General features: G+C 39.4%; 1 protein-coding gene across 1 annotated transcript; it reads right to left on the bottom strand.

The window, feature by feature from the left end:
• Positions 1 to 7,426: 7,426 nt before the first annotated feature.
• Positions 7,427 to 12,658, bottom strand: LOC145550441 (uncharacterized). The gene is made up of 12 exons (XM_081604383.1): positions 11,158 to 12,658; positions 9,710 to 9,818; positions 9,488 to 9,591; positions 9,138 to 9,410; positions 8,817 to 8,910; positions 8,597 to 8,664; positions 8,274 to 8,504; positions 8,118 to 8,183; positions 7,905 to 8,036; positions 7,753 to 7,815; positions 7,572 to 7,671; positions 7,427 to 7,470 (listed from the first exon to the last, which is right to left on the bottom strand). Exons 2-12 carry the CDS (start codon positions 9,816 to 9,818, stop codon positions 7,427 to 7,429), a joined length of 1,284 nt encoding a protein of 427 aa, XP_081460509.1. The 5' UTR covers positions 11,158 to 12,658.
• Between the last annotated feature and the right edge of the window lie 10,900 nt (positions 12,659 to 23,558).

Raw genomic sequence — 23,558 nt, 5'->3', positions numbered from 1 at the left:
CTTTTTCTCAAATACTGACATTTCTTTACGGTTAGAACTTAAATCAGGAATATGTTCATGACCATCATTATCTATTGTTCTTTCTTTTATTAATTCAACACACTCCAAGCGTTCCAATTCAACCTCAGGACACAACTCAGCCCATGCATCTTCCAGCATTACATCCCCAGTAACATTGTCAACAGCCTCAAAATGATCAGATTCCAACTCAAATTCACTCCTATTTAAATCTACAACAGACTTTACAGAATGTTTTGTTCCATCAAAAAATCCAATAACACCAGTCCTATAAAAGTCACAATAGGATTCACAATGTGCAGGTTTAAGTTCACTATCAAAGCGGTAAGGCAGAAATAACTGCATTATGCTTTGATAAAACTTTTCTGGCTGTTTTGTTTCAGAGAAACGTGCATATCGAACAACTGCTGGTTTTGTCCGAGTTCTTTTCGCAACAAACCCAAAATCCTTATTCAACTTTACTGAATTTCTACACTTTTCATTTTTGGTCAAAACACGATACTCTGAAGCAAACTTAGCCAGGCACATATCAGAAAAGACATCATCATTTGGTCTGTTCTTATACCGGTCAACTATACCAGTCATCCACATGTCTTCTGAGGTAAGATCCTGGGATGCAGCTTTTTGTCTCAAAATAGATATTGGTAAACTCATTTTTGTGACATTATCACCCGTAGGAACAAAAACAACTTTCCGAGAACACTCCTTTAAATGCATGTTGGTTAGTCGGTATACTGCTTCTTGCGCACAAACATCCCGGTTATGTAAATACACGCTACCAAGTTTCTTTAAAGCCTCTTTAGCACTAACATTTCCATCTTTGGCTGCTTCTCTTTGTGCATTTCCCAAAAGAAGGCCAATTTCACGCTCACTTTTGGACATGTAAGAGACTATATAAACACAACAAGCATACGCATCAACACAATACTGGATATCAATATTTGCATTCCAGGCTATTAACAGCGGCCTGCTATATTGATTAATCCAGATTTCGTTAATTTGTCTTTTCAATACGACATGAGTATTCCTACTGGATCGCTTGTATGCCATTTCAAATAAATCTTGATTTATATTCAAAGCTTTAAACATTTCTTCAACAGTACTGTATGGACAGTTCTCATCTGAGATTGCTTTCTTGACATTTGTTAAAATCTCACTTGCTACATCTCTGTCCATTTTTTTCCTAGTCTTATCCTTACATACGCAATGTGCTTTATCGTCCGTTTTATCCAAATTGCACGTACAAGTCTCAACGGGATCATGATATTTTTCACCGCGACAAATAAAGGTTCGACAAGATGCAGGCCGTGGGAAATTGAAACGACAGACAGTTTTTTTCTTCTTACAAGTTTTTGAATGTCGTTTTGAATGCTGCTGTACAGATGTAACCGCTTCAAACAATGCATCTTCTTCAGTTGGAATTTCACATGAAACATACTTATCAATAAATGCAGTAACCTCTTCATCTGTGTTCTTGTCGAGAATTGGAGCACCAGAAATCCAAAAAAGGCAATGACAATGGGGAGAACCACGCTGCTGGAATTCTACACGATAATAATAATCTTCAATTTTTCCAATTGGATTTGCAGGAGACATTAAAACTTCCTTTACAAAAACATGCCATCTAAAATCAAACATTCTGGCAGCAGTAACAGGGTTACGACGCAGCAATTCACACTTATCTGCCCACTGCAACTGTTCCAAAGTCTGTGTTCGCCCTTCCTGCTTTAAAATGCTATAAAGTAGATTTGTCCATCTCATATCAGCAGAAGAAAATGAGGCAAACCATGTGGGTTTTCCCAACATTCTAACACAAGCTAGCAAGTCGCGTTGAGCCGACTGCCAGAAAGCAGGTGTGCCTCGAATGGGTTTCAAGAAGCGATATCCCTCATCAAATTCCAACAACTTATTTAACGAATTTTCATCCTTCAAAACCTCAGTCATATTTTGAGATGTACAACTTGTGCCTTTACGTAAAGCTATCGACACTTTAGACACAACCTGTTCAAGTTCTGACATATATTGAGCAAAGAAGATGTATTCTACATTACGTGCAAATCTACCATCGGCATGAAGAAGTCGGTTATTAAAATAACGACTCAAAGTCAAACGATATTGCCGCTTTTCATGGTATGTGTTAAAACCAGATGGAAACAATACAGGGAAACATTTCGCTTCATTAGTACAATCTGAAAGCAGTTTTATAGGGTTATTATTTTCACCTGGCGCTACATTTAACACATTATCAACATACACATCCAAAGCTTCTTGGCCTATATCTACCGGCATAAGACAACTGTCCTGAAACATGCAGTGTTGCTGTCTGTCATGTAAAAGGTCATCATCATTTTCATCTATGGACATGTCCTCATCTTCTTTAACACTTTCATTCTTTAAAACAGAACTATTTTCTTCTGGAGAAAACTCATTGATCCAAGATTCATTGAACTCTACATCTTTATAATGAAAGTTACAATGTTTCAAGTACCAAAGAGCTTCCTGGACATGTAATGTGTCAACATACTGATAATCATAGTGACCTTTATACGTCAATTTACGCTTTAACTTAACAGGTAACAAAGACCCCTCCATATTACTACGAGGTAGCAAACTGCATGTTTCAACAATATTTGCAGGGACACATGTAACTGGACCGTGCACTCCATTTTGCCCACCTTTCGGCAACGCCAACATTTTCATAAACGGTATATGTAAAGCTATTAAATGTTGCTCCAGAGTATTCAAGCATGCCAACTCATGTGGGATGGGATCAACTGTCAAATTATTGCATGAACTTTCTGGTGGCATTTGACCTCTGCTAATTTTATAATGGCAAGAATAACATATATACAATTTATTTCGACAGGTTTTAAGATTGCATTGTGATATGCATGCGCTGTTACATCTATGCAGATAATCATCACGTATACATCTATCTGCAATTAAAAACATTTCTTTAGTTTTCCTATAGGAATCTTTACAACAATTTAACACCTGATGTTTGAATAACAACCGAAAGCATACGCAACACACAAAATTGGGCCCCTCTTTTACTTTATCCAAAAATCGCTCAACAACAAAATCAAACTCTTTTGACTTTTCTTTAATATCCCATCTCATTAGATTTACAGCTGCTTTGACACGTATCTTATGTTCAGGATCAAGGTTTTGCCTTCTACTGAAGTCCTTAACTTTTTCTCTGTGAGATTCATCTTCTTTATATTTAGCAATACTCATTTGCTTAAGTTTTATTCGATGAGACTCATCTTCCTTATATTTTGCAATACTGGTTTGCTTAAGTTTTACTCGATGAGACTCATCTTCCTTATATTTTGCAATACTGGTTTGCTTAAGTTTTACTCGATGAGACTCATCTTCCTTATATTTTGCAATACTGGTTTGCTTAAGTTTTACTCGATGAGACTCATCTTCCTTATATTTAGTGATAATAATTTGTTTACGTTTTTCTCGATGACACTCATCTTCTTTGTATTTAATTTTAAGCAACTTTTTTTTCCTTTCCTTATAGAGTAAATTATTTTTATATGTTTTCTGGGAATTAGATTTTCTCTTTTGTTTAAATATTAATTGATTTTTATATTGAATGATTTCCATCACATTCCTTTTATGATTTAAATACTTTGAAAAACTGTAATTTGCTTTACTGCTTAAAATGGTTTGCTTTGCATTTTTCTTACCTTTTGAAGATCTTGTATGAATGTGTTGGGTTTTTAACAAAACATTTTCTTCACAAAGTTCAAAGCAAGAGTCTTTATCACCCTGCTTTGCACAAATAACAGCATCAAAATGCTCATTAAGGTTCTGCAAATATATAGCTTCATTGGTCAAATTACAATTGTTTGAACTATATTTGGTCCACTGTGTGCCATTAAATACACATATATCCAATCCTAACATATTGGCGGCACATTTAAACTCAATTTCAGTAGCACAGTGACCCACGTACTTCATCTGTGACTGTTTAACATATTCTGTCACAGAAATAAAATCTTTAGTCAAACTTTTTTCGCATTCTTCTCTATTATTGGTCATGTGTGAAATAACAGCAAGTCTAATTTTACGGTGATTTTTCTCAGAACCACTAAGTGCATAAGCTACAGCTCTGAAAAAACTGTTACCGTCATTTACAATATTTTTAGTCTTACACACATTTCCCAAAGGCCCACGCAATATTACTTTTTGGAAATTATGTTCTTCAAAGTCTATTTTGAAGTTCTTACACAAAGTTCTAGCATTACCTTCAGAAAGAGGAGTAAATAGTAAAGTTTTTTGGTTATCTTGTAAAATACCCACACACTCGTCTTCAATAGAAGTCTCAGTTTTCATTATATGTGCAGTATTTGGTTCCGTTTTAGCTTGCCGAGTTTTATGCCCCCCAGAAAGATCACTTTTCATGCAATAACCATAACATGTTTGTGAGTTAGGCTGCTTCACACAAACAACCGTCTCATAATGATTTCCACTAATATTTTGGAGATAGATACCATGATTTGTCAAACTACTCAGACAACTGTATTCAAGCCATTTATCATCGCAAAATGTGAAAATATTAACACCAAAATAATCAGCTGCAGCTTGAATCTCTACTTCAGTTGCCCAGCTGCCAACATACTGCATCCTTGAAATGGCAATATATTGTGATATGGAAGAATACTCATTTCTTAAAATACTATCATACGAGTCCGAATTTCTTTGTAACTGGTTTACAACAGCAAGCCGAATTTTACGATGAGATTTTTGATTGCCACTGATGGCTTGACTAAGTGCTCTAAAAAAGCAGTTTCCATCACCAACTATTTTTTCTGTCATACATGGCAGACCAAGTTCACCAACTACATAAGATACATAATTTGCCCGTTCAAACTCAACATTCAACTTTCCACAAAGTGACCGTGCAATCTCTACAGAGATGGGGTTAAAATACAATTTCTTATTTTGGACATGAGTAACAACCACATCGTCATCACCATCATCCCTGTTTGATGTTTGAAGAACAAATGGATGCTCTACATAAGAATCCTGCATATCCACATGGCTCTGTTCAGAAAGAGCACTACTACTTGGCACAGCAACTACATGTTTACATGTGCTGCTACTTGAGTCATTCTGAACAATTTCAACTCCACTGATCTCAAATACCCTGGGATGTACATTTAGTTCACCAGAAAACCTGGTAAGATGAGCAAAGACATCATCAAGAGAATTAAAGTGGAGAACAACGCTCTTCCCATGTGCATCTATCATCCCCTCGTGGTTTCTTGCATGGGAGTCTACAAGAGCATAACGTCCATTATGACCGATAAGGGCACAAGTACTCCCACATAATGTCACAAAGCATGTTTCATACCTTCCACAGATCTTACTCAATCCATCCCAGAGAGTAGTATACACACCATTGTCAATTAACTCTCCTTCTACTATATCAACATCTCCAGAAGCATAATTTCCATAAAAACATTCAAAATGCTGTCCATCAACACTAATATTTTTAGGCAAGTCTGGAATACAAAGAAGCTCATGTCCAGTACTGATTAAATTCCCGTCATGCAAAGATGTGTACAGTTTATCACCTACAGTCAGTACATCGTCCAGTATGTCAGCATTCCATGAACAAACACTTTTCAGTGTGTGCTTTGTTAAAGCAACAAGACTAATGGCTGCACACTGAAGTCCGCCATATGTAAAACGAGCATCGCCCTGATGAAATGACCCACTGACTGATGCAACATGGCTACTGGAAGCATGGCACGCATCTGTTACGTGCATGTCCTCAGTCAGTGCTCCAGATGTGTCCATGTTACTGGACAGCTCTTTGACAGAAATACCGCAGAGTGAAAACTCAGTTGCATGTAATGATTCTCTAAGTTTGTTCAAGTGAACCATTAAATCATTTAAACACGTGTTAAATACGACAACAGGCGTGCCAGATTCTGATGCTAAACCCTCTGAATTCCGTGTTCCAAAATCCGCAACAGCAAAGTACTCTCCATGCTGGATGACCAAGATGGTTGCATCACGAAGACCAAAGATACACATTCCGTTTCTCATTAAATACATTTGCAATAGCTCATACAGTTCCCCCTCCTGGTTGAGATCAAATGTCCCGTTTACCATATCACCAAGACCTACTTTCCAATGTCTTCCAAAAATAGCCTGATTTTGAACCAGCTTGCACAACTCTGGTTTTGTACCTGTGCTTGGTCTTTCTCGCGCAATATATCCTGCCAACTTCTGACCCTCTACTCGGACTTCATCTACATTCGCAGTCTTCCAGGTACAAATGGGAGAAATGTGGTGTTTTATGGCTGCTGTAACACTACATGACATCAAGGTATCAGGACTAGTCTGATTAGTACCAAGATATGTCCCTGGAACAAGAGACGGTGGAAACCCCTCTGAACACCTGCAAACAACGGGGTTAGCAGCCTGACCTTTGGGTGATGTCTGTGTGCACTTGAAATCACCCATCTCAGGCATCTAGAGTGAAAATGTGAAAAACATGACATCTCTACATCCTCATTCATGCAATCTGCTTCTCTGCCAAATATAATGTATATTACAAATCTATGAAGAGATTTTTTTTTATAATACTGAAACTTATTGAGCATGCTACCCCACCAGATTTCCTTTGTTATGTTACTTGCAGGATGCTAAATACAAAAATGCTTTTCCTCTAGATATTCATGCTAGCAGAAAAGGTAACCACATTATTTTTGCTCTGAATTGTATTACACTAAAATGTTAAGAATTAAGTAAATTAATTTTAAACTAGTTCTTTTGCACACTTATGGATTTCCATGAGATTACATAACCTGCTATATTTTTTCTGTGAACCATCAGAGGGTGCTGTAGAGAAATGTAATTATTTTTACTGCTGTCTGCATTTATTTTGATACTTTTATTCTTTTTATAAAAAACTAGAAAACAATCAAATTGAAGTAGAATCTATTTAAATTCCTCCTAAAGAATTAATGTTAAAACTACAATGATGTTACTAAGAGTATTGTCAAAAAACCTAAGAAAGATTTGGAAATTGTACACAGTAGATGTAGCTCTTGGATGCGATATCCATGCTAGCAGAGGAGCTAACAACATTGTTTGTGCTCTGAACCACTCATTTACAGAAAAATACCACCTCCTCTGATAAATTAACTCAGTATTTACAACAGGAAAGATACCAAATTGTTACTGCAAAAGAATAAACTTCCAACAACATTTGAAATGTCAAAAATTAGAAAATTGTAATTACGTTATGAAAATTGTAGACTGAAAAGAACAACACTCACACAACATTTTTTATTTATTAATACACACTGCAGAGCACAATATACAAACCCCCTGGCCAGCAGGAACCTCCAAAGGACAGACGCACCCCACACCAGGACGGTCAGACGCCTCCCAAGGACAAGCAGGTTGCAGCGTAAACTTGACCTACAAATAAATGACACAAAAACATATCAAGCTGATTTGACACAAAATCAACAAAGATGCAATGTCAAATGTTTTTAATAAAACACTTAGTAATTCATTACAAATTACACATTTACCCTTAATGTGAAAAACACTTACAGTGTTTTCAGACGGCACACATTCAACACTTCTGACAGGAGACACACGTGATGCAACTGAAACCTAAAAGAAAAATAAAGAAACAAACACTTAAATAAAGTAATCTGTACCAGAAATATTAAATTAGCTTATGCTTGTACAAACCTCCCGTGTCACACGCCTTCTCTTTGGGACAGCTGGTTTCTTTTTATGTTCCACAGGCTTTGACTACAACACCGCAAAGAATATTGAGAGTTTGTGTTATTTATAAAATAAAACACTAAGAATGTTAGCAGTTGGAGTATTCTGAAAATTACCTCGGTGCCTGTGTGAACATCTGGAAGAGCCGATGGAGAGACTGTTTCCATGGCAACCAAGATATCGGGTGAGAAACGGACAGGATTTAATTGGATGAAACATTCCTTCAAAACCACAGGAGTCCCATCGCTCTATAAAAGCAAAAATTGAATTATTAAGATACCAGTGACATTGACAATTACATTTCATGAATAGCTACAAGCTTCACAAACTTGGTAATGAACCACTCTTTTCTTGGGTGAATCAGAGAAAGAGTCCAATTCCCCCGAGTGGTTCCTCTGTAAAGGTAGAGCACATATTAGACTTTTAGGATGACTATCAATAGTTAAAGGAACACCTTTCATTGCAAGCCAATAAAAGATCAATACCTTCCTGCCGGATCTCACGAGTGTCCACTCAGAAGGGTGTGGAGAAGGAGGAGAACGACGAGGACTCTCCACTCCCTTCACTACCACACGGGGCACAAACCTCGGTTTATACGGACGAGTTGCCTGACTCTGCACCAGTGGCTTTGGTGCTGACAACTCCAGGAACTGATAGCCAGCATTCCAAATCAGATTCCTGAGGATGTGCATCCCGTGGTCGTCGCTAAGGTGGATCTGCACATTTAAACAGTAATCAGAGATCAAATTAACACTTCATATTAATGCAAATTTGTTGCTTACTGTGTTTAAAATGAAAATGTACTTACACCATCACGGCACCACAGAGTGAGACGGTCCAGAGGAAAGTGGTCAGCAGTGGAAAAATAGGGAATCCCTGAAAACATAATGAAAAAATAAAATTACATTTTGCAAACACCAATAACATGAAAATAGCTGCAATACATGTCCCAGACACACCAATAACATGAAAATAGCTGCAATACATGTACCAGACAAAAACATGATTAGAAATATTTTAATACCTACCTAGCTTTGCTGACCTGCGGTGGAATTCTTGCTGGAACAAGTTCTGCTTCTCTCTGGACTCAGTCAAACGAGGGACAAAGCCGGTACAAAACACCTAGAATAAATAACCGATTTAAAATTTATATTCAAAAAACCTAGGAAAATAATAACCCATTAAAAACTTGATGTTTATATCACTGTTTCTACATTCCAGTCCTCAAAGACTATTGCTCTGCATGCTTTATATGTGTAGCAGAAGGGAAATTTCTAAAACATGCAGAGCAGTGGTATCTGTGAACTGGGATTGAGAAACACTGGTTTTTAATCAACAACAGTGCCCACCTTAGGCCAACGACTACAGACGGTCAACAGGTACCGCTCAAATTCCTGTCCGGCTTCTTCTGGATGGCGACTGGCCGTAAGGTTGTTTGACGGAGCCATGATGCAGACAGCGTCAGGCTCCCGAGGTACATTGGCTTTCATTACCTCAAGACGCAAGTCAGCTGCACAGGCTCCAGGGGTAGACATGAAGCCAAACTGTAAGCAGCCACTTGGCATCTTAACAATGCCGTCCGCAAAGGACCGCAAATGGGACGCTCCGATGAGAAGGACAAACTAAAATAGTACAAAACACAGAAACATAAAAACTATGCCTACATATTCTATTTGAAATCATTGCAGATTGTACTTACTTTCTTATCAGGGCAACCCTCAGGAATGACCAGCTTGTGACAGTGGTTGGTCACTTCACTAGCTGGCCATTTATTCACAGAATGGCGCCAGCCGGTGCCACGCCCTATTAAAAAACATAAATGAAAGAATATATAAAAATTTATATAAAATATGTACTCTGGATACTTCAAGTGAAATACAAATAAGGCATTCAATTTAAAATAATATAATTAAACACTCACGTGAAACAAAATCACTAGAGGCATTGGGTATCCCTACACGCCCAATTCGAACTGCTTCTACCCTTCTTCTTGCAGCTTCGGATCGGCGATGGGACTTTCCTCGAGGCATCTACATTTCAACATGAAAGAATTCAGTGGAAAGAATTCATATTTATTGATAATCATAGCAATATACATTTTATAATGCATCATAAAAGTGAGTACACCTTTCACATTTCTGCAGATATGAAAGTACATCTTTGAGTGCAAGTATATAACTGTGTTTATTCCTTTCATCATTAACATCAAATCATGCAAGTTTGAAAACATTTGCTCTTTATTTGACAAAGTTATGAGGGTGAACCAAGTATTTTAGCCACCTGAAATAGCCTAATTTTTTTTAGGTAGAACATATTTCAGGCAACTAAAATATATGGTTCCCTCCTCATAACTGGTAAATAAAGAGCAAATGTTACTAAATTGTCTGGACTTATTGATGAGAGGAATAAACAAAGTTAAAGACTTGCTGTAAAATTAATTTGTTCCTATGAAATAGAGGGGTAACAGATTATTTCAGTCAGCTAAAATATATGGTTTCCCCTAATAACTCTGGAAAAAAATGCGGCGGAAAACTGATTGCTTGTTGACCGATCTAGCTTCTGTATTTGTTCATCAGGGAGTAAGCGAGCGGAGGAAAAAAATATCTCATCATAGGACCAAGTAACAGCAGAATATTGAGAAGAATTCATCGCAAATTAAAAATAATAATAAAAATATTAACAATGAATTAAAAAGAGCGCTCTTTACAAAATACAGTAAAAACAGTTTAGTGAGAGCCTGCTAGAACCGATCAACGGCTGACTGCAAAACAACCTACGACTGGCTGTAAACCAATTAGCTGCTGATTCTAAGCAGCCCCGCTTGTTCTGTCCGATTGGAACCTCAGCTCTTGTGGTTCCAAGGAGTTCGGTGGAACCAGATCGGAAGTTCTAATGCAAAGACGGTCGGTCCTACTTTCAACCCGTTCCGTGATGTGCGAAAACGGCTTTAGAAGACCTCCACACAAGACCTCATTTAGTTATTTTACAAATCTGTTATTGCTTCTTTTTTAAATAGCAGCTGCCCATTAAACTAAATGTTACAACTTTGACATGATAATATGAGTTGTTTTACAGAAAAATCGATCAGCACCATGAAAATTAACGATCTGCCCTTCTGGCTGCAAAGCGCGCTCCCGACACAGGTGAAACATATTTTCACGCGGGAAGCTTACCATCAGTCCATATCGTAACGTAACGTTTAGGAACTATTCCAGGCTTATAATTATTCACGTTAGCAGCAGAAATGACAATAGCTACACTAAGGCTACATAATTGTGCAGTACCTCATATTTTGACCATAATAAAAAGCTGTATTTTAACAAACTCAACATCATAACGTTTTTATAAAACATATTTAAAAAAACTTACCTCGACGGAAATAGCTTCCTGCAATCAGTGAATCAGCGGAATATGGTTGATAGCTGTTCCAATACACGTCTCCTAACGTTTGGAAGGTTGGTTGAAAACTCTGAGTACGGCAAGTGTGCTCAAAGTGGGTCTGTGAAAGACTGATTCAATTCACTGTCCGCAGAACGTTAGAGAAGCCAATCAACCAATGGGTTTAAAAGATACAAAGATGAATGTAATTCAACCAATGACCGCTTTGGAACCAACCTCACTGCGTATGACGTCGTGGGACGTTTACGTCTTACGCAGTGGCTCGGCGCCATCTCTGAAGATAAAAGCATAAACATCGATACGGCAGGCCGTTTTAATCTAAATTCTGTTTTGTCCAACTATAACTAATTATATTCCAGATATCTAAAAGTGCACTTTGACTATACAAAACTACATTTTTATTTAAAATAACTCGAAATACTTATGATTATTCACAATTACATTTTAATATCTAAATTAAGAGTTGCATTTAAGCTTTTATGTGCTGCCAGTAAGCTGTCCAAACAGTTGCCTGCAGAATATTAAGCTTTATGGCAAGCCAATTTAACATAAATTCGGTTTAGTCTAAGTATCAATAATTACAAATACATTTTGACTTGAAAAAATAATACATTTTTCTTTAAAACATGTGAAAATGCATATGACTAGTTGTAATTACATTTTTAATATCTAAATTAAAAATGACCTGTAAATCCCTCTGTGCTGCCATTAAGCTATCCAAACACTTGCCTGCAGAATGTTGTTTTATGGCAAACCACTTTAACATATATGGGATTTTCTGTAAGTATCTGGAATTATTGATTTCTACAAATTTATATTCTAGAAAAGAGTAAATTTTTACTATTCAAAAAGGTTAAGATATTTGAATTTACATTACAACTAGTAAAAACAATAATTAAAGATTTCTTACATTTCATTTTTAAGTTACTATTCATTTCAAGATATCTCAAATAATACCACCTCTTCTGTCATGTTACAAGAGAAATGTAGATTATTATAACTTAAACCATCTTAAACATAATTATGAATACTCAATAATATATTTCTACATATCTGAATTAAGAATTAGATTTAATCAAAACCTCCTGATAGCTGCTACATTGACCTGCCCTTGATAAAACCCAGTGGACCAACACCAGCAGCTGAAATGGCTCCCCAGACCATCACTGACTGTGGGTACTTGACACTGGACTTCTGGCATTTCCTTCTCCCCAGTCTTCCTCCAGATTCTGGCACCTTGATTTCCGAATGATATGCAAAATTTGCTTTCATCCTAAAAAAGTACTTTGTACCACTGAGCAACAGTCCAGTGCTGCTTCTCTGTAGCCAAGGTCAGGCGCTTCTGCCTGTTTCTGGTTCAAAAGTGGCTTGACCTTTGACCTGGGGAATGCAGCACCTGTAGCCCATTTCCTGCAAACGCCTGTGCTCGGTGGCTCTGAATGTTTCTACTCCAGACTCGGTCCACTGCTTCCCCAAAGTCTGGAATCGGACCTTCTCCACCATCTTCCTCAGGGTCCAGTCACCTCTTCTCATTGTGCAGCATCTCCTGCCACACTTTTTCCTTCCCACTGAGGTTTCTTGATACAGCACTCTGAGAACAGCCTATTCATTCAGAAAGTTATTTCTGTGTCTTACCCTCTTGCTTGTTATGTGTGTATTGGATGTAACTTTCCAGATGTTCCTACACCATAATCCTCAACCCTCTCTCTCCTCAAAATCCTTGCTATAATAAATTCTGATGTTGGTTCTTGGGATTGACACAATTAGCCATCATCCATGTTGTTCAACAGTAAAAATAGATAACAAGAATACAACTAAAATCTTCCCTTACAACTCAGCTCTGTTGTAAGAGAACAGAGAGTTGAATCAAAATTTTATCTGCTAAAATTCTACTTAGTCCTTCCATTAAATTTTAACTCAACTTCACAGAAGAGTACCTTTACCACAAGAAGTGTCTTCTTGTTTTATCATGTAAGAAAAATGTCAAATTAATCCATTAACAAAGTAAAAACTCTTCTTTAATAAAAATATTTTGAAAAAATGAACAAACTAAAATCTTTATAAATGTAAAAATATTTTTACAAAAGACATGAACTTAAAAAAAAAAAAAGAAATCAATTGTCGTCCGCCCAGCTCATATTTTCCTCCTCTTCCCCAGCTGGCTGCTCCTCTGTCTGAGTGACAGCATCTTCTTTTTCTGAAAGATTTAACATGAAAAAAATATCAAAACACATTTAGCATTTCAAACTGAATATAGTAAAATAATTAAATTCTTAGGACAATCCACACCATGAGCAATAAAATGACTAGAAAATACTGATATGCCCTAGAAAAGTCTGTCACAGTGCATCACAGACAGGAAGCACAATCATAAACACACCAAAGGAGAATTTTAGAAAACAAAGTTAAACTGACAGCAAGAAAAACCTGGAGCACCTGGAGGACTTCATATATTTCATCTCAAAACTTGTAGTGTTTGGACTCAAACCTTGCTCCTCAACCTCCTACTCATACTTACTTACAAAATATTTTCTGCTTGCTTTTGAAACAAAAAAAACACAATAACCTGACAACCGTTCAGTGAATCAAAAACAGTGTACTGGATGCATGTTTCCTTTTAGCACCAGTTAAGCTGTGAATGGGTGAATGTGGCAACCTGCACCACTCAATAGATGTAGGAAGAAACAATAGCTTCTGCTTTCTGCTCCATGATAAACTAAATACCCAACATCAATTGCTACTGATTGATAACAGAAATCTAATAAACTCTGTTACAACAAAGTGATGATATAATATCAAGCCAACCTGAAACTGTATACTCTTCATTTATGGCAATCAACACACAGGTACACACGTTAGAAGGAAACAAAGACACCCAATACACAACATTTACACCTTTGTTCAAAAAGAAAGCAGAGGATATTTTTATGATGAGCACAAAGTTCTGCAAAACGACACAAAGAAAGTTTGGAATACAAGCATATATATATATATATATATATATATATATATATATATATATATATATATATATATATATATATATATATATATATAATTAAAAAAATACAATCTTGCTTTCAAATTGAAAGTATTGGTTCTCAAATTATGGCACAAATATCTTACAAAATAACAACTTAGCAGGAAGAATGTGCAGAAAACTAGAATGCTCTGATAAGAAGCCTCACAAAATGTACATGCAAACTATCTGCTAAAATGAACAAAGCTGAAGTTGGTTTCCATTTTTAGCTTCCAAAAGCTCCACTTAATTTTTCACTAGAGTCCGCATCTTTAATTGACTCTAGTTTAAAAACTACTACACCTAAAGACTTGAAACTTGGACACGTTTATTCTAAGCTTCAATCAAAATGATTTGTGAAAGAGGTTTCACAAATCACAAGCATGGCTTTATTCATTCCGGTTGAAGCAGAGAATAATCCTATCAAAGTTTCAAGTCTTTAGGTGTAGTAGTTTTTAAAATAGAGTGGATTAAAGATATAGACTGTAGTGAAAAATTAAGTGGAATTGCCCTTTTAAATGATATATTATAAATATACCTACCTTCAGTGTAAAAAGTGGAACAACCTTCCAAAATGTCTATCTTCAAATTTGCAGCCATCAACTTTTTAGACACATCTTCAAATTGTGTCTGCAGAAAATTGGCCCTTTTCTCTGTGGCTCTGAGCTGCCTCGCCTTTTTTTTCCAGAGTTTCCAGACTGAGCTGAAAAGCCTCATGTATGCTTCTTTTACAGTCTCCCGAGAAGCTGTCGGGTCGCTACAATGATACTGTAAGAGAAAAAAATCACTCTTAAACATATTTTACAATTAACACTAATACTTAATTGAACATCACCATAAATAAATCTTATTGAACTGATATGGAAAATATTACATCAATCTAAATGCTTCATATCAAGCATTCTTAGTTTCTAAACAAGTTTAAAGCAAAGAAAACATCAAAAGAAAACTTAAAAATTGAAACAAAAAAATTACAAATATTTGAAGAAGACAGTCACATATTAAATACATGACAACTAATTCTGCAGTTGTAATGTGTATAAAAAAGGAAATAATTTTACTTAAAGCTGCTACAATGTCCTTTGTTGATGTGGAAATTATCATTCCATCATGCATGTGACCAAAACAAAACACATGATTGTAAATTTCAAAACAGTCATAATTGAAAGTACAAGTGATTGTGAAATACTTTCATTGATCAAATATCATCTACAATAACTTTCTAACAATTGGTAAACTGCATTTAATAAACTATTGAAAAATAGTTTATTTTTCTTCCTCAAATAAAAAATCTCAATTAACATAATTTGGACTAATGAAAAGCAATTTAAAATTCAAAACAATTCCTCTTTGCTAATGCAGACTAATATTATAATACAGTGCAATCAAATCTATAAAATTTGGAGAAGCTTAAATTCTATAACAGAAATCAAAAACAAGGGGAAAATGTAAGACTGTGCTATGAAGAAACATTGTAATCCATTTAAACTAATCAGGAATACAAAAACAATTAAAGCTCCGCGGAGCCTCAAGCGGCCCGAGCAGCCAAGCGCCGCTCCGGCCTATAGCCACCGCGGGGGACCCAGCACCGCCGACCGCCTGCCACCGCGTACCCTTTCGCACAGTTGAGGCGCGCGTCCGCCAGGCAGTTCGCACCGTTTACTTCGGCATGGTTCCCTGGCGACACACCACAAATTTGGTGTAGATCGGTAGATTTAGAGAGGAGATATTGATGATGGGATAATCTAGACGGCGCTGAAGAGTAAAATCACAATTCAACCCGTTGGGCTCTTTAGCATTTAGCACAGGTCAAACGTTTCCAGTTTGGTTCCAATCGGAAGATGCGTGTTAAGTTCATAGACAATTTTATGCATATGGCGAAGGACAGCCAGTTGGCCACGCCCCCATGAGTCAGAGTTCATCATCACAGTTCCTCATCAGGTCATATAATGTCAGGTGTTAGAAGATTAATTCCATATGTATTTCTCAGTAAAAATAAGACATACAGTAGAAAAAACAGGTAACTTCCAGTCAAAAGTGGGCGGAGCTACGGTTACGTCATCATCTGACCATGAGAATGTAATGAGGGTTTGTCAGTATTGAGACATAGGAAGTCTGAAGCAGCTGTGACCTTGTATGTGGAAGTTATTTCACTGATGTTTTATGGCGAATAGTCAAGTTTTGCACTTAGCCACGCCCACATGCGTTGACATACAAAATTCCTGTGATAACTTTAGACCTATAATCTCTGAACTCTCTGCTCACTGAGTTTGAAGTCTGTATCTGAAACGCTGTAGGAGGAGTTCGATAAAATACGACACCTCTGAAAAACAGCAAATGGCAGCTTTTATCCAAAATGGCCGACTTTCTGTTGGGTTTGGACCATGGCTCCAAGAGGCTTTTTTGTAGGTCCTGACAAGATACACAAGTGTACCAAGTTTCATAATTCTAGGTTAAAGAATAGCTTGGGGCTGATTATTTAAATTCTTCAAGGGGGCGCTGTTGAGACATTAGGCCACGCCCACAAAAAGTCACACTGGATTCCTGACGAGGGGCCCACAAGGATCAAACCTAGTGAGTTTGGTGCAGCTGGGCTTTAAACTGTGGAAATCAAGGCCAAACGTAAGGAGACGGCGTTAAAGGTCACTTCGCCACGCCGCCACGCCCACCTGCTGCATCCAAACCAAACGGGATTGGACACCCTGACACACCAACATGTCTTCTGTCTGTGGACACAGTTTCATGTTGATTAGGTCAAAGGGGTCAGATAGTGAACGTTCGCAGTAAAACATGACACTTCCTGTTCTAAGGGGGCGTGGCTTAGGTAATCTCAAAATTTCACAACTGGGTGTCGTAGGTCATCCAAAGGTGATCACACACAGAAAGTTTGGTGGCTCTGTGAGTTTATTTGTAAGAGATATAACAGTTTATTACATTCTGGTGAGTCGGTGAACTTTGACCCCTGGTACGACCCCTTCAGCATGCTCGAAAACTCACGAGTTTGATAACTTTGAATCGGCCATGCCTTATGAACAATCTCACCGAGTTTGAAGCCGATCGATCGAAATCCCTAGGAGGAGTTCGATCAAATGCGACGTGTGTAAACGGCCAAAATGGCTCAAAATCGGAACTTCAATCCAAAATGGCCGACTTCCTAGGACAGTTGCACTATGACATTAATTGTAAATTCTGAGTGTCTTGGGGAGCTCTACAACTGTACCGACTTTCAAGTCTCTACGATAAAGTAAGTGAATAGAAAAGGGTCTTTTGAAAGTTTCTAGGGGGCGCCCTTGAGCAGTTTCTTATGCGATTTTTGCGATGACTTTACAATACGTAAATTTTCACCAGGCTCTATGAGCCCGCCAAGTTTGGTGAGTTTTTGAATATGATAAAGCCCCCAAAAAGCCAATTTATTTTACGGAAGAATAAGAAGAATAATTAAAGCTCCGCGGAGCCTCAAGCGGCCCGAGCAGCCAAGCGCCGCTCCGGCCTATAGCCACCGCGGGGGACCCAGCACCGCCGCCCGCCTGCCACCGCGTACCCTTTCGCACAGTTGAGGCGCGCCTCCGCCAGGCAGTTCGCCCCGTTCACTTCGGCACGGTTCCCTGAGGACACACCACAAATTTGGTGCAGATCGGTCGATGTAGAGAGGAGATATTGATGATGGGATAGTCTAGGGGGCGCTGTAGAGTAAAATCACAATTCAAACCCGTTGGGCTCTTTAGCATTTAGCACAGGTCAAACGTATCCAGTTTGGTGCCAATCGGAAGATGCGTGTGTGTTTCAGAGACAGTTGTATGCAAGTGGCGAAGGACAGCCAGTTGGCCACGCCCCCATGAGTAAGAGTTCATCATCACAGTTCCTCATCAGGTCATATAATCTCAGGTGGTAGAAGATTAATTCCATATGTATTACTCAGTAAAAACAAGACATACAGTAGAAAAAACAGGTTACTTCCTGTAAAAAGTGGGCGGAGCTAAGGTTACGTCATCATCTGACCACGAGAATGTAATGAGGGTTGGTCAGTAGTGAGACATAGGAAGTCTGAAGCAGCTGTGACCTTGTATGTGGAAGTTATGTCACTTTGATGTTTTATGGCGAATAGTCAAAGTTTGGCACTTAGCCACGCCCACATGCTTTGACATACAAAAATTCCTGTGATAACTTTAGACCTGTAATGTCTGAAGTCTCTGCTCACTGAGTTTGAAGTCTGTATGTCAAACGCTGTAGGAGGAGTTTGATCAAATACGACGTTTGTGAAAAACAGCAAATGGCGAATTTAATCCAAAATGGCCGACTTTCTGTTGGGTTTGGACCATGGCTCCAAGAGGCTTTTTTGTAGGTCCTGACACGATACACAAGTGTACCAAGTTTCATAATTCTAGGTTAAGGAATGGCTTGGGGCTGATTATTTAAAATCTTCAAGGGGGCGCTGTTGATTCATTAGGCCACGCCCACAAAAAATCACACTGGATTCCTGTCGAGGGGCCCACAAGGATCAAACCTAGTGAGTTTGGTACAGCTGGGCTTTAAACTGTGGAATTCAAGGACAAACGTAAGGAGACGGCGTTAAAGGTCAATTCGCCACGCCCCCACGCCCACCTGCTGCATCCAAACCAAACGGGGTTGGACACCCTAACACACCAACATGTCTTCTGTCTGTGGACAGAGTTTCATGTTGATTAGGTCACAGGGGTCAGATAGTGAACATTCGCAGTAAAACATGACACTTCCTGTTCTAAGGGGGCGTGGCTTAGGTAATCTCAAAATTTCACAACTGGGTGTCGTAGGTCATCCAAAGGTGATCACACACAGAAAGTTTGGTGGCTCTGTGAGTTTATTTGTAAGAGATATAACAGTTTATTACATTCTGGCGAGTCGTTGAACTTTGACCCCTGGTACGACCCCTTCAGCATGCTCGAAAACTCACAAATTGATAACTTTGAATCGGCCATGCCTTATGAACAATCTCACCGAGTTTGAAGCCGATCGATCAAATCCCTAGGAGGAGTTCGATCAAATGCGACGTGTGTAAATGGCCAAAATGGGCTCAAAATCGGATCTTCAATCCAAAATGGCCGACTTCCTAGGACAGTTGCACTATGACATTAATTGTAAATTCTGAGTGTCTTGGGGAGCTCTACAACTGTACCGAATTTCAAGTCTCTACGATAAAGTAAGTGAATAGAAAAGGGTCTTTTGAAAGATGCTAGGGGGCGCCCTTGAGCCGTTTCTTGTGCGATTATTGCGAGGACCTTAAAATACGTAAATTTTCACCGGGCTCTATGCGGCCGCCAAGTTTGGTGAGTTTTTGAATATGATAAAGCCCCCAAAGAGCCAATTCATTTGGCGGAAGAATAAGAATAATAATTTACAGCACGATTACAATAGGCCTTCGCAGCGCTTAGCTGCTCGGGCCTAATAATAATTAAAGCTCCGCGGAGCCTCAAGCGGCCCGAGCAGCCAAGCGCCGCTCCGGCCTATAGCCACCGCGGGGACCCAGCACCGCCGCCCGCCTGCCACCGCGTATCCTTTCGCACAGTTGAGGCACGCCTCCGCCAGGCAGTTCGCACCGTTCACTTCGGCATGGTTCCCTGAGGACACACCACAATTTCGTGCAGATCGGTCGATGTAGAGAGGAGATATTGATGATGGGATAATCTAGGGGGCGCTGTAGAGTAAAATCACCATTCAACCCGTTGGGCTCTTTAGCATTTAGCACAGGTCAACGTATCCAGTTTGGTGCCAATTGGAAGATGCATGTGTGATTCAGAGACAGTTGTATGCATATGGCGAAGGACAGAAAGTTGGCCACGCCCCATGAGACAGAAATCATCCTCACAGTTCATATCAGGTTATATTATGTCAGGTGGTGGAAGAGAGGAGATATGATGATGGGATAATCTAGGGGCGCTGTAGGGTAAATCACAATTCAAACCTATTGGTCCTTTAGCATTGAGCACAGGTCAAACGTATCCAGTTTGGTTCCAATCGGAAGATGCGTGTTTAGTCAGAGACAATTTTATTCATATGGCGAAGGACAGCCAGTTTTTCCACGCCCCCATGAGTCAGAGTTAATCCTCACAGTTCATTATCAGCTCATATAATGTCAAGTGGTAGAAGATTAATTCCATATGTATTACTCAGTAAAAATAAGACATACAGTAGAAAAACAGCTGAATTCCTGTTAAAAAGTGGGCGGAGCTAAGGTTACGTCATCATCTGACCATGAGAATGTAATGAGGGTTGGTCAGTATGAGACATAGGAAGTCTGAAGCAGCTGTGACCTTGTATGTGAAGTTATGTCACTTTGATGTTTTATGGCGAATAGTCAAAGTTTGCACTTAGCCACGCCCACATGCTTTACATACAAAAATTCCTGTGATAACTTAGACCTTAATGTCTCAACTCTGCTCATGAGCTTGAAGTCTGTATTGAAACGCTGTAGGAGGAGTTCGATCAATATGACGTCTCTGAAAAACAGCAAATGGCGTCTTTGATCCAAAATAGCCGACTTCCTGTTGGGTTTGGACCATGGCTCCAGAGACTTTTCTGTAGGTCTGACAAGATACACAATGTACCAAGTTTCATAATCTAGGTTAAAGAATGGCTTGGGCTGGTTATTTAAATTTTCAAGGGGCGCTGTTGAGACATTAGGCCACGCCCACAAAAAGTCACACTGGATTCCTGACGAGGGCCCACAAGGATCAAACCTAGTGAGTTTGGTGGAGCTGGGCTTTAAACTGTGGAAATAAAGGCCAAACGTAAGGAGACGGCGTTAAAGGTCACTTCGCCACGCCGACCTGCTGCATCCAAACCAAACGGGGTTGGACACCCTGACACACCAACATGTCTTCTGTCTGTGGACACAGTTTCATGTTGATTAGGTCAAAGGGGTCAGATAGTGAACGTTCGCAGTAAAACATGACACTTCCTGTTCTAAGGGGCGTGGCTTAGGTAATCTCAAAATTTCACAACTGGGTGTCGTAGTCATCCAAAGGTGATCACACACAGAAAGTTTGGTGGCTCTGTGAGTTTATTTGTAAGAGATCTAACATTTATACATCTGGTGAGTCGGTGAACTTTGACCCCTGGTACGACCCCTTCAGCATGCTCGAAAACTCACAGTTGATAACTTGAATCGGCCATGCCTTATGAACAATCTCACCGAGTTTGAAGCCGATCGATCGAAATCCCTAGGAGGAGTTCGATCAAATGCGACGTGTGTAAACGCCAAAATGGGCTCAAAATCGGAACTTCAATCCAAATGCCGACTTCCTAGGACAGTTGCACTATGACATTAATTGTAAATTCTGAGTGTCTTGGGAGCTCTACAACTGTACCGACTTTCAAGTGTCTACGATAAACTAAGTGAATAGGAAAGGGTCTTTTGAAAGTTTCTAGGGGGCGCCCTTGAGCAGTTTCTTATGCGATTTTTGCGATGACTTTAAAATACGTAAATTTTCACCAGGCTCTATGCGGCCGCCAAGTTTGGTGAGTTTTTGAATATGATAAAGCCCCCAAAAAGCCAATTTATTTTACGGAAGAATAAGAAGAATAATTAAAGCTCCGCGGAGCCTCAAGCGGCCCGAGCAGCCAAGCGCCGCTCCGGCCTATAGCCACCGCGGGGGACCCAGCACCGCCGCCCGCCTGCCACCGCGTACCCTGTCACAGAGTTGAGGCGCGCGTCGCCAGGCACTTCGCACCGTTCACTTCGGCACGGTTCCCTGAGGACACACCACAAATTTGGTGCGATTGGTCGATGTAGAGAGGAGATATTGATGATGGGATAGTCTAGGGGGCGTGTAGAGTAAAATCACAATCAAACCCGTTGGCTCTTTAGCATTTAGCACAGGTCAAACGTATCCAGTTTGGTGCCAATCGGAAGATGCGTGTGTGTTCAGAACAGTTGTATGCATGTGGCGAAGGACAGCCAGTTGGCCATGCCCCCATGAGTAAGATTCATCATCACAGTTCCTCATCAGGTCATATAATCTCAGGTGGTAGAAGATTAATTCCATATGTATACTCAGTAAAAACAAGACATACAGTAGAAAAAACAGGTACTTCCTGTAAAAGTGGGCGGAGCTAAGGTTGCGTCATCAACTGACCATGTGAATGTAATGAGGTTGGTCAGTAGTGAGACATAGGAATCTGAAGCAGCTGTGACCTTGTATGTGGAAGTTATGTCACTTTGATGTTTTATGGCGAATAGTCAAAGTTTGCACTTAGCACGCCCACATGCTTTTACATACAAAATTCCTGTGATAACTTTAGACCTGTAATGTCTGAAGTCTCTGCTCACTGAGTTTGAAGTCTGTATGTCAAACGCTGTAGGAGGAGTTTGATCGAATACGACGTTGTGAAAAACAGCAAATGGCGAATTTAATCCAAAATGGCCGACTTTCTGTTGGGTTTGGACCATGGCTCCAAGAGGCTTTTTTGTAGGTCTGACACGATACACAAGTGTACCAAGTTTCATAATCTAGGTTAAAGAATGGCTTGGGCTGATTATTAAATCTTCAAGGGGCGCTGTTGAGACATTAGGCCACGCCCACAAAAATCACACTGGATCCTTCGAGGAGCCCACAAGGATCAAACCTAGTGAGTTTGGTGCAGCTGGGCTTTAAACTGTGGATTCAAGGACAAACGTAAGGAGACGGCGTTAAAGGTCACTTCGCCACGCCGCACGCCCACCTGCTGCATCCAACCAAATGGGGTTGGACACCCTGACACACCAACATGTCTTCTGTCTGTGGACACAGTTTCATGTTGATTAGGTCACAGGGGTCAGATAGTGAACATTCGCAGTAAAACATGACACTTCCTGTTCTAAGGGGCGTGGCTTAGGTAATCTCAAAATTTCACAACTGGGTGTCGTAGGTCATCCAAAGGTGATCACACACAGAAAGTTTGGTGGCTCTGTGAGTTATTTGTAAGAGATAAACAGTTTATTACATTCTGGCGAGTCGTGAACTTTGACCCTGGTACGACCCCTTCAGCATGCTCGAAAACTCACAAATTTGATAACTTTGAATCGGCCATGCCTTATGAACAATCTCACCGAGTTTGAAGCCGATCGATCAAATCCCTAGGAGGAGTTCGATCAAATGCGACGTGTGTAAATGGCCAAAATGGGCTCAAAATCGGATCTTCAATCCAAATGGCCGACTTCCTAGGACAGTTGCACTATGACATTAATTGTAAATTCTGAGTGTCTTGGGGAGCTCTACAACTGTACCGAATTTCAAGTCTCTACGATAAAGTAAGTGAATAGAAAAGGGCTTTTGAAAGTGCTAGGGGCGCCCTTGAGCCGTCTTGTGCGATTATTGCGAGGACCTTAAAATACGTA

Source organism: Poecilia reticulata, unplaced genomic scaffold (genome assembly GCF_904066995.2).
Source record: "Poecilia reticulata unplaced genomic scaffold, P_reticulata-male-v2 Scaffold_47, whole genome shotgun sequence".
Lineage (NCBI taxonomy): Eukaryota > Metazoa > Chordata > Actinopteri > Cyprinodontiformes > Poeciliidae > Poecilia > Poecilia reticulata.
Note: the sequence above shows the minus strand (reverse complement) of the source record. Positions and strands in the feature narration are given on the sequence as shown.

Coding starts and splice junctions, on each gene's coding strand:
- LOC145550441 (XM_081604383.1), bottom strand. CDS start 9,818: ATGCCTCGAGGAAAGTCCCATCGCCGATCCGAAGCTGCAAGAAGAAGG. Junction 8,911..9,137: donor TCTGTAGTCGTTGGCCTAAG/GTGGGCACTGTT, acceptor TATTTATTCTAG/GTGTTTTGTACCGGCTTTGT. Junction 8,505..8,596: donor CTCTGTGGTGCCGTGATGGT/GTAAGTACATTT, acceptor TTAAATGTGCAG/ATCCACCTTAGCGACGACCA.